At 41.6% G+C, this 15535-nt stretch overlaps 1 protein-coding gene across 2 annotated transcripts in view; it reads left to right on the top strand.

The window, feature by feature from the left end:
• The window catches only part of LOC117513757 (voltage-dependent L-type calcium channel subunit beta-4-like), a 240032-nt gene that overhangs the window by 7979 nt on the left and 216518 nt on the right, over positions 1-15535 (top strand). For both annotated transcript variants that reach the window (XM_034173992.1, XM_034174000.1), the window contains exon 2: positions 5666-5749. In XM_034173992.1, the coding sequence (XP_034029883.1) occupies positions 5666-5749 (84 nt within the window). The remainder of the gene's footprint in view (positions 1-5665; positions 5750-15535) is intronic.

The following is a 15535-nucleotide window of genomic DNA, read 5'->3' as shown; positions in this document are numbered from 1 at the left end:
ACACTTTTGGTTTTGCTCCCATTTTGTATGAGATGAACTCAAAGATCTAAACCTTTTTCCACATACACAATATCACCATTTCCCTCAAATATTGTTCACAAACCAGTCTAAATCTGTGATAGTGAGCACTTCTCCTTTGCTAGATAATCCATCCCACCTCACAGGTGTGCCATATCAAGATGCTGATTAGACACCATGATTAGTGCACAGGTGTGCCTTAGACTGCCCACAATAAAAGGCCACTCTGAAAGGTGCAGTTTTATCACACAGCACAATGCCACAGATGTCGCAAGATTTGAGGGAGCGTGCAATTGGCATGCTGACAGCAGGAATGTCAACCAGAGCTGTTGCTCGTGTATTGAATGTTCATTTCTCTACATAAGCCGTCTCCAAAGGCGTTTCAGAGAATTTGGCAGTACATCCAACCAGCCTCACAACCGCAGACCACGTGTAACCACACCAGCCCAGAACCTCCACATCCAGCATGTTCACCTCCAAGATCATCTGAGACCAGCCACTCGGACAGCTGCTGAAACAATTGGTTTGCATAACCAAAGAATTTCTGCACAGACTGTCAGAAACCGTCTTAGGGAAGCTCATCTGCATGCTCGTCGTCCTCATCGGGATCTCGACCTGACTCCAGTTCGTCATCGTAACCGACTTGAGTGGGCAAATGCTCACATTCGCTGCCGTTTGGCACATTGGAGAAGTGTTCTCTTCACGGATGATGCGAAGGAGATGTGTTGCACTGCATGAGGCAAATGGTGGTCACACCAGATACTGACTGGTATCCCCCCCCCAATAAAACAAAACTGCACCTTTCAGAGTGGCCTTTTATTGTGGGCAGTCTAAGGCACACCTGTGCACTAATCATAGTGTCTAATCAGCATCTTGATATGGCACACCTGTGAGGTGGGATGGATTATCTCAGCAAAGGAAAAGTGCTCACTATCACATATTTAGACTGGTTTGTGAACAATATTTTAGGGTAATGGTGATGTTGTGTATGTGGAAAAAGTTTTAGATCTTTGAGTTCATCTCATACAAAATGGGAGCAAAACCAAAAGTGTTGCGTTTATATTTTTGTTAAGTGTACTTTGTAGAAATTGTGGGAAATTCGTCATTTTTAGCAAAAAACAAGTCAAATTACAAATTATTTTAAGTTAAGTCAACTTGGGATTTTTTTCTTTTTTTTTTTTTACAGCATGTATCAAAGGCTTACTCTTAACTGCAGCTGTCAGGGTTCGAATCTGACACAAATCCTGTGTTGAGAAAGGCCATCTTCAACTACTTTGTTTGAAAACAATAGGCTACCAAGTAGAGCATAAAGTAAAACCAATTAATTTCTGAAACAATTTATTCAGTAAACATTCATTTCAAGTTATTCTTAAAACATCTTTTTAAATCATTAACATAACTAAAAACAGAACAAATGACAGATTGTCTCTTACCACGTGTCAGTGTGTGGGTTGGGATACACAGAGAGGGACCATCACAAGCAGCAAGAGCACTTGACTGCCATTCATTCTAAATGGACACTGGCATTATAGAGCACCTTGGCGCCCAGCGCCCTACTATGCCAGCGTCCATTGAGAATGAATGGCAGCCAACTGCTCTTGCTGCTCATTACGTCCCTGTCTGCATGTACAGTTACTGAGGCTGTGTGTGTGCCTGTAACTCCAGCATAAAACAAAACTTTGCACAAAACTAAAACTTTTCTTTCACATTCCTTGTAATTCTTTGAAAAGTACTGGAAACAGGTATGGCTTAACTAATGTGGAAATAGGTGGCTACTTTGTTGTGCAGAACATCCGTGTCATATGTGTAAACAGGACACTGAAAACATTCAACAAATAGTGTTAGAATACAAATGACAGGGCAGAACATCTCTACACTATGTGCTGAAGCAATTTGTTGCGCAGTCCATGAGCCCGAGCAGAGCAGGTGCTTCCCCCAATGTCCATGATTACCTTCTGAATGACCTCGAAGGTGTACTTCAGTCCCTTAGGATAATCAATGTTGACAGTAAAGTAGTCCAATCAGCATCGCAAAGCCGTTTGGTACATCTCAACTCGCGCAAAACAATGCGCTCCTCCAGGATTACTGCAAATCCACAATGTTCTGGGCTGTCATCTCCGCATTTTGCTCTGTGATGATCAGTAGGCCAACATCCACTCCTTTTATCACTGCTGGTGCCTCCATGGAGTCAGTGGTCTGAAGTGTAGCAGAACACAATGTGTATGTTGTATTATGCGTTCAAAAGGATTCCATTTGTTGATGGTGTAGTTCTGCGGGATGCAAGAGATAAAATTCTCATCCTTTAATCCACCATGGAGCAAAGAAAATTCGCAATGCTGGATTATGGCAGTGGATGCATGGAGGTGATGCAGGCACGGGTTGACAAAGGGGACTGTGGCAGGGGGCGGTGTTCTGAGCATGTGCGAAACCTGCCAACTTATTGGACAAGTTGGCCAATCACATATTTCTGAGTTGACTGTACTATTTCACTTGTGAATGGATCAAAACTTAACATTTCTAGTTGTCTCAAGTTTTTGGGAAAATTTAAGTTGACCTGAATAAAAAAAATAAGTTAAAGGAACTAAAAGCAAAAAAAAAGTTTTTACAGTGCACTTTCTAATAAATAATCATAACAGTTGTTGTCTTGTACCAAGCTGCTTGCTTGTTGTCCTGTAGTCCATACCCAGCCTTGTGCAGGTCTACAGTTTTGTCCCTGGTGTTCTTCGACAGCTCTTGGTCTTGGCTATGGTGGACAGGTTGGAGTGTGATTGATTGAGTGTGTGAACATGTGTCTTTTATACAGGTAACAGTTCAAACAGGTGCAATTAATACAGATAAAGAGTGCAGAATAAGAGGGCTTCTTAAAGAAAATTAACAGGTCTGTGTGAGCCAGAAATTCTTGCTGGTTGCAGGGGGTCAAATACTTATTTGCAGCAGTAACATTACAATAATTAGAAAAAAATCATACATTGTGTTTTCTGTATTTTTTTTTTTTTTTTAGATTGTCTCTCACGGTGGACATGCACCTAAGATGAAAATTTCAGACCCCTCCATCATTTCTAAGTGGGAGAACTTCGCAGGTGGTTTCAAATACTTATTTTCCTAACTGTAGGTTGAAGAGGATTTGCAAATCATTGTATTCTGTTTTTATTTACATTTTACACAACGTCCCAACTTCATTGGAATTGGGGTTGCATGACATTTCGGGTGAAATGCCCTTCCTCAGATAAGGAAGGAACAAAAAAAATCAACATTTCTCACTAATTGTTGTGATGTCCAAATAACATGGGTGCCAGTAACAGTAAAAACTGAACACATTTTATATTCTGTGGCCATTATACGAGGTCTGTTAGAAAAGTATCCGACCTTTTATTTTTTTCAAAAACTATATGGATTTGAATCATGTGCGCTTGCATCAGACAAGCTTGAACCTTCGTGCGCATGTGTGAGTTTTTTCACGCCTGTCGGTTGCGTCATTCGCCTGTGGGCAGGCTTTGAGTGAGCACTGGTCCACCCCCCTCGTCGGATTTTTATTGTCAGGGAAATGGCTGAGAGGCTGCCGCTTTGCTCAATGAAATTTTTTTCAGAAACTGTTGGAGACAGCCAGTTGGAAACCATTCGAAAGATTCAGATAGATTTCAGTGAAGATGGTATCACACGGATTAAGGACCATTAAAACTGGATTAAAAAGGTCCCACGGCGGCGGAGGGTGCACCGCGCCCCGAGTGGCCATCGACAGGCTGGAACGAGCAGATCACTTCCAGATTTAAGGCTCTGTTGATGCAGGACGTCGTGTGACTAGCAGAGACGTTTCAGAAGAGGTCGGGATCAGGACTTTATCGGCACATTCCACTGTTAAAGGAGATTTTGTAATGAAAGACGTGCGGACGGATTCGTGCGGACGGATCCGCGCGTCGCGACGCAGCCGCTCACAGCCGCTGGACAAACAACACCTCCGTGTTGGAAGTCTCACAGGACAAGTTGGAACATACCCAGCTGTTAAACAATTTCTCGGATAATCACTTGACTGAAAAGCCACCGAAAGCCGTCTGAATCTTACGAATGGTTTCCAACACGGAGGTGTTGTTTGTCCCGCACCATGAGCGGCTGCGTCCCGACGCGTGAATCCGTCCGCATGTCTTTCATTACAAAATCTCCTTTAACAATGGAATGTGCCGATAAAGTGCTGATCCCGACCTCTTCTGAAACTTCTCTGCTAGTCACACGACGTCCTGCATAAACAGATCCTTAAATTTGGAAGTGATCTGCTCATTCCAGCCTGTCGATGGCCGCTCGGGGCGTGGTGCGCCCTCCGCCACCGTGGGCCGTTTTTAATCCAGTTTTAATGGTCCTTAATCCATGAGATACCGATAGAATCTTCACCAAAATCCATCTGAATCTTTCGAATGGTTTCCAACTGGCTGTCTCTAACAGTTTCTGAAAAAAATTTCATGGAGCAAAGCAGCAGCCTCTCAGCCATTTCCCTGACAATAAAAATCTGACGAGGGGGGTGGACCAGTGCTCACTCAAAGCCTGCCCACAGGTGTATGACGCAACCGACAGGCGTGAAAAAACTCACGCATGCACACGAAGGTTCAAGCTTGTCTGATGCAAGCGCACATGATTCAAATCCATATAGTTTTTGAAAAAAATAAAAAGATCGGATACTTTTCTCACAGACCTTGTATAACTCATATACAGTCGCATCAATAACCAAAATTTATGATTTCTCCAGATCTAGTTTGTATCCTAAGCACTCTTCATGTAAGAAGTAACAAAAAAGGTGTTCCTGCAAATAATATGTTGGAATAGAAGAGCTACATGTAAATATTTAACAAGTGGCAGTTTTGAAAGATAGGAATATTATGCAAGTATACATTTATCTGAATCTGAAGCTTGTTGTTTTCCCAAAATGTTAAAGAAACACACATGTAATGTCCATTCATTCTTAACTCTCTTAAAATAAAAAATGATAAGCCTTTAACAAGTTATATACATGTCACAATATACATTTTACAGCAACAATATGTGTCCTATATTCATCTGCTCTGCATATCCTCTTTCACAAGCACATAATTTGGTGCAAGTCACAGTATTTCGCTTGCACTTACACAACCTTGACCAAGCTTGAGTTGCTGAAAAGTGAGCAATCATTATATTCATGCCTGGATCAAAAAAACTTGAATAATTCTCTTAACTATGTATGTGGACCATTCTTCACTGATTCTGACCACTGCCTCTGAAATTCAAGACAGTGCAGTATTATGTGTTATGCATTCAATATTATTCTTTCAACATCTGGCAAACAAACTGGCAATAAACCAGATTATTTACAGGTATTATCGCAACGCTTTCCATTACTTATGCAATTCATCATCTTGGCTTTTATATTTTTAATTATTTTACATCAAGTTGTAGAGATTTGTTTTCAGTTAGAGTTTAAGGAAGACAATATTACAATTATTTATTTTTGTATTTTTTTGTATTTGAAATGGCATAAACAAATTAAAATGTGTGAAATACCAAATGTTCCAATACTTTTGGAGGGCACTGTATGCTCAGTTTGTGGAACATTCTGGTGATGAATGCATTTCTCCATGCAGTACAGGCATGTTTCTGGTGGTTGAAATACATTTCTTGCTTTTAGGTAAATCGAGGGACTTATTCCAGGAGGAGTCGACTGAAGAGATCTGACGGCAGCACCACATCCACCAGTTTCATCCTCAGACAGGTACTGAGCTGCAGAGGAACGTCTGCCTGAGAAATTGAATATCATTGAAATTCTAGGCCCTAGGGTTGTGTCATCTCTCCAGTTCTTTTCACACTCTATACAGATATCACCCAGGGAATTTTGTTTTTAAATTTTCAGATGTTACAGCTATGCTCAGCCTACTGCACAATGACGCGTGCACATCAGCCTATTTCCTATGTTCTATTAGAAATGTGCAATGGTGCAATGCTAATCATCTCTTTTTAAATTTTGACAAGACCAAGGAGATGGCCCTGGACCTCATATTCCTGTGGTCAATCATGACACACATCAGTCAAGTTTGCTCATTCAAGTACCTTGGGATCTGCTTGGATAACACATTTTGCTGGAAGGTCCATCTTGACCAGGTGTGCCCAAACTTGTTTTGAACCGAGATCTACTTTTAAACTTTTAAAGACTGGCCTCTACTGGTGGTTGGCTCTCACTGCGGTATTGTATCACTTCCTGTTCCGGAGCACAGCGGTGTTTTGCTGTATCTGTTAGCTGTTTAATCTGCGTAGTTAGATTGATCTAGATAACTAGATAATGATTTGTTTCACAATGTAATCTTCACGTGCCTTAACTAAAGCACTCCCTCTGCTGAATCACCTCTAAATTATTTACACATTATTCACTTTGTGTGTTTTTAGGAATCCGCTAGCTTAGCGCAGCTATTAGTTCTTAGCCAGTTTAGCATGGCAGCTTCTCCTGTCTCTCCCCCACTTTTCTGCACTGGGTGTGAAATGTTTAGTTATTCCTCGGCCTCCTTTAGCAGTAATGGTACTTGTAATAAGTGTAGCTTGTTCGTAGCTTTGGAGGCCAGACTGGGCGAATTGGAGAGTCGGCTCCGCACCTTGGAAAATCCTACAGCTAGCCAGGCCCCTGTAGTTGGTGCGGACCAAGGTAGCTTAGCCGCCATTAGCTGTCCCCCAGCAGATCCCGAGCAGCCAGGAAAGCAGGCTGGCTGGGTGACTGTGAGGAAGAAGCATAGTTCTAAACAGAAGCCCCCTGTACACCACCAACCTGTTCACATCTCTAACCGTTTTTCCCCACTCTGCGACACACCCGCCGATGATCAAACTCTGGTTATTGGTGACTCTGTTCTGAGAAATGTGAAGTTAGCGACACCAGCAACCATAGTCAAATGTCTTCCGGGGGCCAGAGCAGACGACATTGAAGGAAATTTGAAACTGCTGGCTAAGGCTAAGCGTATATTTGGTAAGATTGTAATTCACGTTGGAAGTAATGACACCCGGTTACGCCAATCGGAGGTCACTAAAATTAATATTGAATCGGTGTGTAACTTTGCAAAAACAATGTCGGACTCTGTAGTTTTCTCTGGGCCCCTCCCCAGTCGGACCGGGAGTGACATGTTTAGCCGCATGTTCTCCTTGAATTGCTGGCTGTCTGAGTGGTGTCCAAAAAATGAGGTGGGCTTCATAGATAATTGGCAAAGTTTCTGGGGAAAACCTGGTCTTGTTAAGAGAGACGGCATCCATCCCACTTTGGATGGAGCAGCTCTCATCTCTAGAAATCTGGCCAAATTTATTAAATCCTCCAAATCGTGACTATCCAGGGTTGGGACCAGGAAGCAGTGTTGTAGTCTTACACACCTCTCTGCAGCTTCTCTCCCCCTGCCATCCCCCCAATACCCCATCCCTGTAGAGACGGTGCCTGCTCCTAGACCACCAATAACCAGTAAAAATCTATTTAAGCATACAAATTAAAAAAGAAAAAATAATATAGCACCTTCAACTACACCACAGACTAAAACAGCTAAATGTGGTCTATTAAACATTAGGTCTCTCTCTTCTAAGTCCCTCTTCTAAGTTAGTAAATGATATAATAATTGATCAACATATTGATTTATTCTGCCTTACAGAAACCTGGTTACATCAGGATGATTATGTTAGTTTAAATGAGTCAACACCCCAGAGTCACACCAACTGTCAGAATGCTCGAAGCACGGGTCGAGAAGGAGGATTAGCAGCAATCTTCCACTCCAGCTTATTAATTAATCAGAGACCCAGACAGAGCTTTAATTCATTTGAAAGCTTGACTCTTAGTCTTGTCCATCCAAATTGGAAGTCCCAAAAACCAGTTTTATTTGTTGTTATCTATTGTCCACCTGGTCATTACTGTGAGTTTCTCTGTGAATTTTTGGACCTTTTGTCTGACTTAGTGCTTAGCTCAGATAATTATAGTGGGTGATTTTAACATCCACATAGATGCTGAGAATGACAGCCTCAACACTGCATTTAATCTATTATTAGATTCAATTGGCTTCGGTCAAAATGTACATGAGCCCACCCACCATTTTAACTGCACTTTAGATCTTGTTCTGACATATGGCATAGAAATTGAAGACTTAACAGTATTCCCTGAAAACCCCCTGTTGTCTGATCATTTCTTAATAACATTTACATTTACTTTAATGGACTACCCAGCAGTGGGGAATAAGTTTCATTACTGTAGAAGTCTTTTTGAAAGCGCCGTAACTAGGTTTAAGGATATGATTCCTTCTTTGTTATGTTCTTCAATGGCATATACCAACACAGTGCAGAGTAGCTACCTAAACTCTGTGAGTGAGATAGATTATCTCGTCAATAGCTTTACATCCTCATTGAGCACAACTTTGGATGCTGTAGCTCCTCTGAAAAAGAGAGCCTTAAATCAGAAATGCTTGACTCCGTGGTATAACCCACAAACTCACAGCTTAAAGCAGATATCCCGTAAGCTGGAGAGGAAATGGCGTCTCACTAATTTAGAAGATCTTCATTTAGCCTGGAAAAAGAGTCTGTTGCTCTATAAAAAAAGCCCTCCGTAAAGCTAGGACATCTTACTATTCATCACTAATTGAAGAAAATAAGAACAACCCCAGGTTTCTTTTCAGCACTGTAGCCAGGCCGACAAAGAGTCAGAGCTCTATTGAGCTGAGTATTCCTTTAACTCTAACTAGTAATGACTTCATGACTTTCTTTGCAAATAAAATGTTAACTATTAGAGAAAAAAATATTCATAACCATCCCAAAGACATATCTTTATGTTCGGCTGCCTTCAATAATGCTGGTATTTGGCTAGACTCTTTCTCTCCGATTGTTCTGTCTGAGTTATTTTCATTAGTTACTTCCTCCAAACCATCAACATGTCTATTAGACCCCATTCCTACCAGGCTGCTCAAGGAAGCCCTACCTTAGTTAATGCTTCGATCTTAAACATGATCAATCTATCTTTATTAGTTGGCTATGTACCGCAGGCTTTTAAGGTGGCAGTAATTAAACCATTACTTAAAAAGCCATCACTTGACCCAGCTATCTTAGCTAATTATAGGCCAATCTCCAACCTTCCTTTTCTCTCAAAAATTCTTGAAAGGGTAGTTGTAAAACAGCTAACTGATCATCTGCAGAGGAATGATCTATTTGAAGAGTTTCACTCAGGTTTCAGAATTCATCATAGTACAGAAACAGCATTAGTGAAGGTTACAAATGATCTTCTTATGGCCTCAGACAGTGGACTCATCTCTGTGCTTGTCCTGTTAGACCTCAGTGCAGCTTTTGATACTGTTGACCATAAAAATTTATTACAGAGATTAGAGCATGCCATAGGTATTAAAGGCACTGCGCTGCAGTGGTTTGAATCATATTTATCTAATAGATTACAATTTGTTCATGTAAATGGGGAGTTTTCTTCACAGAATAAGATTAATTATGGAGTTCCACAAGGTTCTGTGCTAGGACCAATTTTATTCACTTTATACATGCTTCCCTTAGGCAGTGTTATTAGAAAGCATTGCTTAAATTTTCATTGTTACGCAGATGATACCCAGCTTTATCTATCCATGAAGCCAGAGGACACACACCAATTAGTTAAACTGCAGGAATGTCTTTCAGACATAAAGACATGGATGACCTCTAATTTCCTGCTTTTAAATTCAGATAAAACTGAAGTTATTGTACTTGGCTCCACAAATCTTAGAAACATGGTGTCTAACCAGATCCTTACTCTGGATGGCATTACCCTGACCTCCAGTAATACTGTGAAAAATCCTGGAGTCATTTTTGATCATTATATGTCCTTCAGTGCGCATATTAAGCAAATATGTAGGACTGCTTTTTTGCATTTGTGCAATTATTCTAAAATTAGAAAGGTCTTGTCTCAGAGTGATGCTGAAAAGCTAATTCATGCATTTATTTCTTCTAGGCTGGACTACTGTAATTCATTATTATCAGGTTGTCCTAAAAGTTCCCTGAAAAGCCTTCAGTTAATTCAAAATGCTGCAGCTAGAGTGCTGACAGGGACTACAAGGAGAGAGCATATTTCACCCATATTGGCCTCTCTTCATTGGCTCTCTGTTAATTCCAGAATAGAATTTAAAATTCTTCTTCTTACTTATAAGGTTTTGAATAATCAGGTCCCATTTTATCTTAGGGACCTCTTAGTACCATATCACCCCAATAGAGCGCTTCGCTCTCAGACTGCAGGCTTACTTGTAGTTCCTAGGGTTTGTAAGAGTAGAATGTGAGGCAGAGCCTTCAGCTTTCAGGCTCCTCTCCAGTGGATCCAGCTCCCAATTCAGATTAGGGAGACAGACACCCTCTCTACTTTTAAGATTAGACTTAAAACTTTCCTTTTTGAAAAATCTTATAGTTAGGGTTGGATCAGGTGACCCTGAACCATCCCTTAGTTATGCTGCTATAGATTTAGACTGCTGGGGGGTTTCCCATGATGCATCCAGTGTTTCTTTTTATTCACCTCTTTTTGCTCTGTATGCACCACTCTGCTTTTAATCATTGGTGATTGATCTCTGCTCTCTTCCACAGCATGTTTTTTCCTGATTCTCTCCCCTCAGCCCCAACCAGTCCCAGCAGAAGACTGCCCCTCCCTGAGCCTGGTTCTGCTGGAGGTTTCTTCCTGTTAAAAGGGAGTTTTTCCTTCCCACTGTCGCCAAGTGCTTGCTCATAGGGGGTCGTTTTGACCGTTGGGGTTTTTCTGTAATTATTGTATGGCTTTTGCCTTACAATATAAAGCGCCTTGGGGCAACTGTTTGTTGTGATTTGGCGCTATATAAATAAAATTGATTTGATTTGATTCAAAATTTGACAGTGTATCGAGATCTACCAAACCATATTGAATGCTATAGGACCTTGGACCTTGCCCACGAATGACTTTCTCCCCTCTTCACTCTCTCACTGGAGAGTCAACTGTTGCTTGGGAAGTGAAGAACGGGATAAAGGAATACAGGAAAGCAGGAACTCATAACATGGAGCAAGGTGCACAGTAATGAGACAAACCAGAGTAATCCAGCAAAGAAAAGAGAACTGTGGCAAACTTATATAGTGACACATAATGAGCAGCTGAGCGACAGATGTGCTTATTCAAGTATGAATCAGCTGTGCTTGACAACAAGTGGCATGCTCACAAAAGAGGAGATGACAAAGTAAGGAAGTTCCTTTAGCTTCTCCTTTGTTTCACTCATGGTCACCCACAATAGATCTGAGGTGGGTCTGCATGTTGATTGAGCAAGGTTTTCTTTTTTTTTTTTTTTGCACCAATGCTCTTATTGCCTGATGCAATTCCACATTACATGGAGAATGGTCAGGGGTGGCTTTGAACCAGGAAGCTTTCACACTCAACACCCACAGAGGGAACTGCTGGGGTTGGGTGTGCTGTCCCATGGGTCGCAGTGAATGTCGAGGGCCTCGATGGACCAGACCCGGGCCGCAGAGGCTAGCTCTGGGGATGTGGAATGTCACCTCGCTGTGGGGGAAGGAGCTAGAGCTTGTGCGGGAGTTGGAGCGTTACCAGTTCAATTTGGTGGGCCTCGCCTCCATGCTCTGCCTCTGCTTCTGAACCACTCTCCTTGATATTGATTGGACCTTATTCTTCTCTGGAGTTGCCCAGGGTGTGAGGCGGCAGGCATGTGTGGGGATACTCATGAGTACTTAGCTGAGTGCTGCTGTGTTGGAGTTTACCCCATTACAGAAGAGGGTCAACTCCCTGCACCTTTGGGTGGCGGGGGGTGGGGGTGGGGTTGGGGGAGTCTGACAGTTATTTTTGTGTATGCACCAAACACAGTTTGGTGTATTCGGCCTTCTTAGAGTCCCTGAATGGAGTCCTGTATGGGGCTATGGTGGGGGCTCCATTATTCTGCTGGGGGACTTCAACACACACGTGGGTAATGACAGAGACCTGCAGAGGTGTGATTGGGAGGAATGGCCTCCCTAATCTAAATCCGAGTGGTTGTTTGTTACTGGACTTCTGTGTTGTTGTGGACTGTCCATAACGAACACCATGTTTGAACATAAGGATGCTCATAAGTGTACATGGTACCAGAGCACCTTAGGCCGAAAGTCCTTGATCGATTGATATGATTGATTCGGTTTGTATATTATAATGACCAACCGCTAAGTTTTAGTATTGACTTGGTCGCGGCTACAAACCTCAGTTCCAATGAAGTTGGGACGTTGTGTACAATGTAAATTAAAAACAGAATACAATGATTTGCAAATCCTCTTCAACCTATATTCCATTGAATACACCACAAAGACAAGATATTTAATGTTCAAACTGATAAACTTTATTGTTTATTCAATATTTGCTCATTTTGAAATGGATGCCTGCAACACGTTTCAAAAAGTTGGGACAGTGGTATATTTACCACTGTGTTGCATCATCTTTCCTTCTAACAACACTCAATAAGTGTTTGGGAACTGAGGACACTCATGATTGGCTATAAAGGAGATCCCCCAAGTCTCAGCTGTTCACAAGCAAAGATGGGGCAAGGATCACACTTTGTGAACAACTGTGTGAAAAAAATAGTCCAACAGTTTAAGAACAATGTTTCTCAACAATCAGTTTGCAAGGAATTTAGGTATTCCATCATCTACAGTTCATAATATAATCAGAAATCTGAAGAATTTTCTACAGGTATGTGGCAAGACTGAAAACTAACATTGAATGCCCGTGACCTTCGATCCCTCAGGCAGCACTGCATTAAAAACCAACACCATTGTGTAAAGGATATTACTGTGTGAGCTCCACAACACTTCAGAAAACCATTGTCAGTTAACACAGTTCGTTGCTACGTCTACAAGTGCAAGTTAAACCTCTACCATGCAAAGCGAAAGCCATACATCAACAACATCCAGAAATGCCGCTGTCTTCTCTGGGCCGAGCTCATTTGAAGTGGACAGACTGTTGTGTGGGCCGCTGAAGAGGAGGTACTGCTGGCCCACCACCACCAGAGGGCGCCCCTGCCTGGAGTGCGGGCTCCAGGCACCAGAGGGCGTCGCCACCCTGAGATGAGCAGCCAGGGTGACAGCTGTCACCATTATTGGACACAGCTGTTTCTACTCGGCACCAAGGTATATCAGGAGGACGGCGTCTCCACCTCAGTGCCGAGATATCGCCTAAGACTGAGGTAGTATCTCTGCATTCTTATTCTGATTAACCAGCTAACATTTGTTAAACCTTTTCAGGATTGTTGACTGCTAAAAGCTATATTGCTTGGATAATGTACTCACCTTCCTGTTGTGCATTGACAAGAGGTGGAGGCGGCTTCTCCCCTCTTCGTTACTGGGTGCTGTCGCATCACCCCTGTGTGTTGTTGCTCTCTCCTGCCAGCAGTACGGATCCGACGAGCGGAGGCAGTGGCCACCTGGGAATTCGGACTTGGCGGGTTCCAGTATTTCCAGGGTTCGGTGGCAGAGGAGATCGGGGTGGTTCCGGTTCGACTGAGACGGGCGTCTCCTACCTTCGAGCCCTGCCCACACGAACACCAGCAATTCGACCCCAAATGTGATTGTTGTACTTATTGTGCTTGTTTCACAATAGTAAACCTTGTTATTTATCTTCCTCCATTGTCCGTTCATTGCGCCCCCTGTTGTGGGTCCGTGTTCCTACACTTTCACAACACAGACGCAAAGTGGAAAAGTGTGCTGTGGTCTGATGAGTCCACATTTCAAATTATTTTTGGAAATCATGGATGTTGAATGTACACATCTGTGATGGCACCATCAATGCTGAAAGGTACATCCAGGTTTTGGAGCAACACATGCTGCCATCCAAGCAACATCTTTTGCAGTGACGTCCGTGCTTATTTCAGCAAGACAATGCCAAGCCACATTCTGCATGTGTTACAACAGCCTGGCTTCACAGTAAAAGAGTGCGGGTACTAGACTGGCCTGCCTTCAGTCCAGACCTGTCATCCATTGAAAATGTGTGGTGCATTATGAAGCGCAAAATATGACAATGGAGACCCCGGACTGTTCAACAACTGAAGTCATACATGAAGCAAGAATGTGAAAGAATTCCACCTACAAAGCTTCAACAATTAGTGTCCTCAGTTCCCAAACAATTATTGAGCGTTGTTAGAAGGAAAGGTGATGTAACACAGTGGTAAACAGACCCACTGTCGCAGCTTTTTTTGAAATGTGTTGCAGGCATCCATTTTAAAATGAGCAAATATTTGCACAAAAACAATAAAGTTTATCAGTTTGAACATTAAATATCTTGTCTTTGTGGTGTATTCAATGAATATAGGTTGAAGAGGATTTGCAAATCATTGTATTCTGCTTTTATTTACATTTTATACAATGTCCCAACTTCATTGGAATTGGGGTTGTAGTTTAACAGTATGATAGTGTTATTGCTGTACTGTGTTTTTGTAGTTCAATTGATTTAGTCTCTTTAGTTAAGTGTTATATTGGTGTTACTATGAGTGAACTAAGTGTCGTGCTTCTGGTACCATAAGTGAAAAGTCTAGTGCTTTTAATGTCTTCCGCCACATCTCTGTTTGTCAAATTAAAAACACCTGCTTACAGCAGATTGCAGAAAAGACAAAACGCTGTTTGTGCATGCGTGCAATTTTGATCAAGCACAAACTGTGGAGAGCAGACATTTGCCACATTGGTATTTTGGGTCAAGGATGAATGGCGCCAAAATCCAATGTTGATAGGACTAATATTTTAGAGATGCTACGTATATTAGCTAACAACACTAAACAATGGACATGATATTTACATTGTGGAGTGACACGCCAATCCAGCAGGGGGCGGGTAAATCATCTGTAAATTAAAAGAGCAATTGCATGTGTGATTTTATTTAATACGTTTAATGTAAGTACATAATATAATTGTAAATATGTTAAAACATGGATGACACAAGAAAGTGAAAACACTTAATTCCATTGTGGTCCATTTAAAAATCAAATGAGAAAATAGAAGTCAAAATAAAATAATAAAAATAATATTGACAATAATAATAATAATACTAATTCTGATAATAATAATTATAATAATGATAATCATAATAGTGTGCATATCATAACAAGAACTTCATTTATAAATACATTAAGACAGTAAATTAACATTAAAAAGTACTTAATTAACAGGAAATAAAAGGGTTGAGTTCTTCAAGAAGTCTGAGGTTCTAAAAACATTCTGGACTCACACACCATTCCAACTCATTATAGAAACTTTGCACAATTTATTATCACCTTTGAAAATGTCAGCTACCTATTTTGTAAACACTACCCAATCTAGAGCCCATGGATCCCAATGGGCACCACACTACTTCATTTAACCTTTAGTTTGATCATAATTACTGATAAAATAAGATCCATTTGTAAATCTTTATAGAGCTAACCCTATAACATCATCCATCCATCCATCCATTTTCTTCGCTTTATCCGGAGTCGGGTCACGGGGGGCAGTAGCTCAAGCAAAGCCGCCCAGACCTCCCGATCCACACACACCTCCCCCAGCTCCT

This window comes from Thalassophryne amazonica, chromosome 1 (genome assembly GCF_902500255.1).
Source record: "Thalassophryne amazonica chromosome 1, fThaAma1.1, whole genome shotgun sequence".
Taxonomy (NCBI): domain Eukaryota; kingdom Metazoa; phylum Chordata; class Actinopteri; order Batrachoidiformes; family Batrachoididae; genus Thalassophryne; species Thalassophryne amazonica.
Note: the sequence above shows the minus strand (reverse complement) of the source record. Positions and strands in the feature narration are given on the sequence as shown.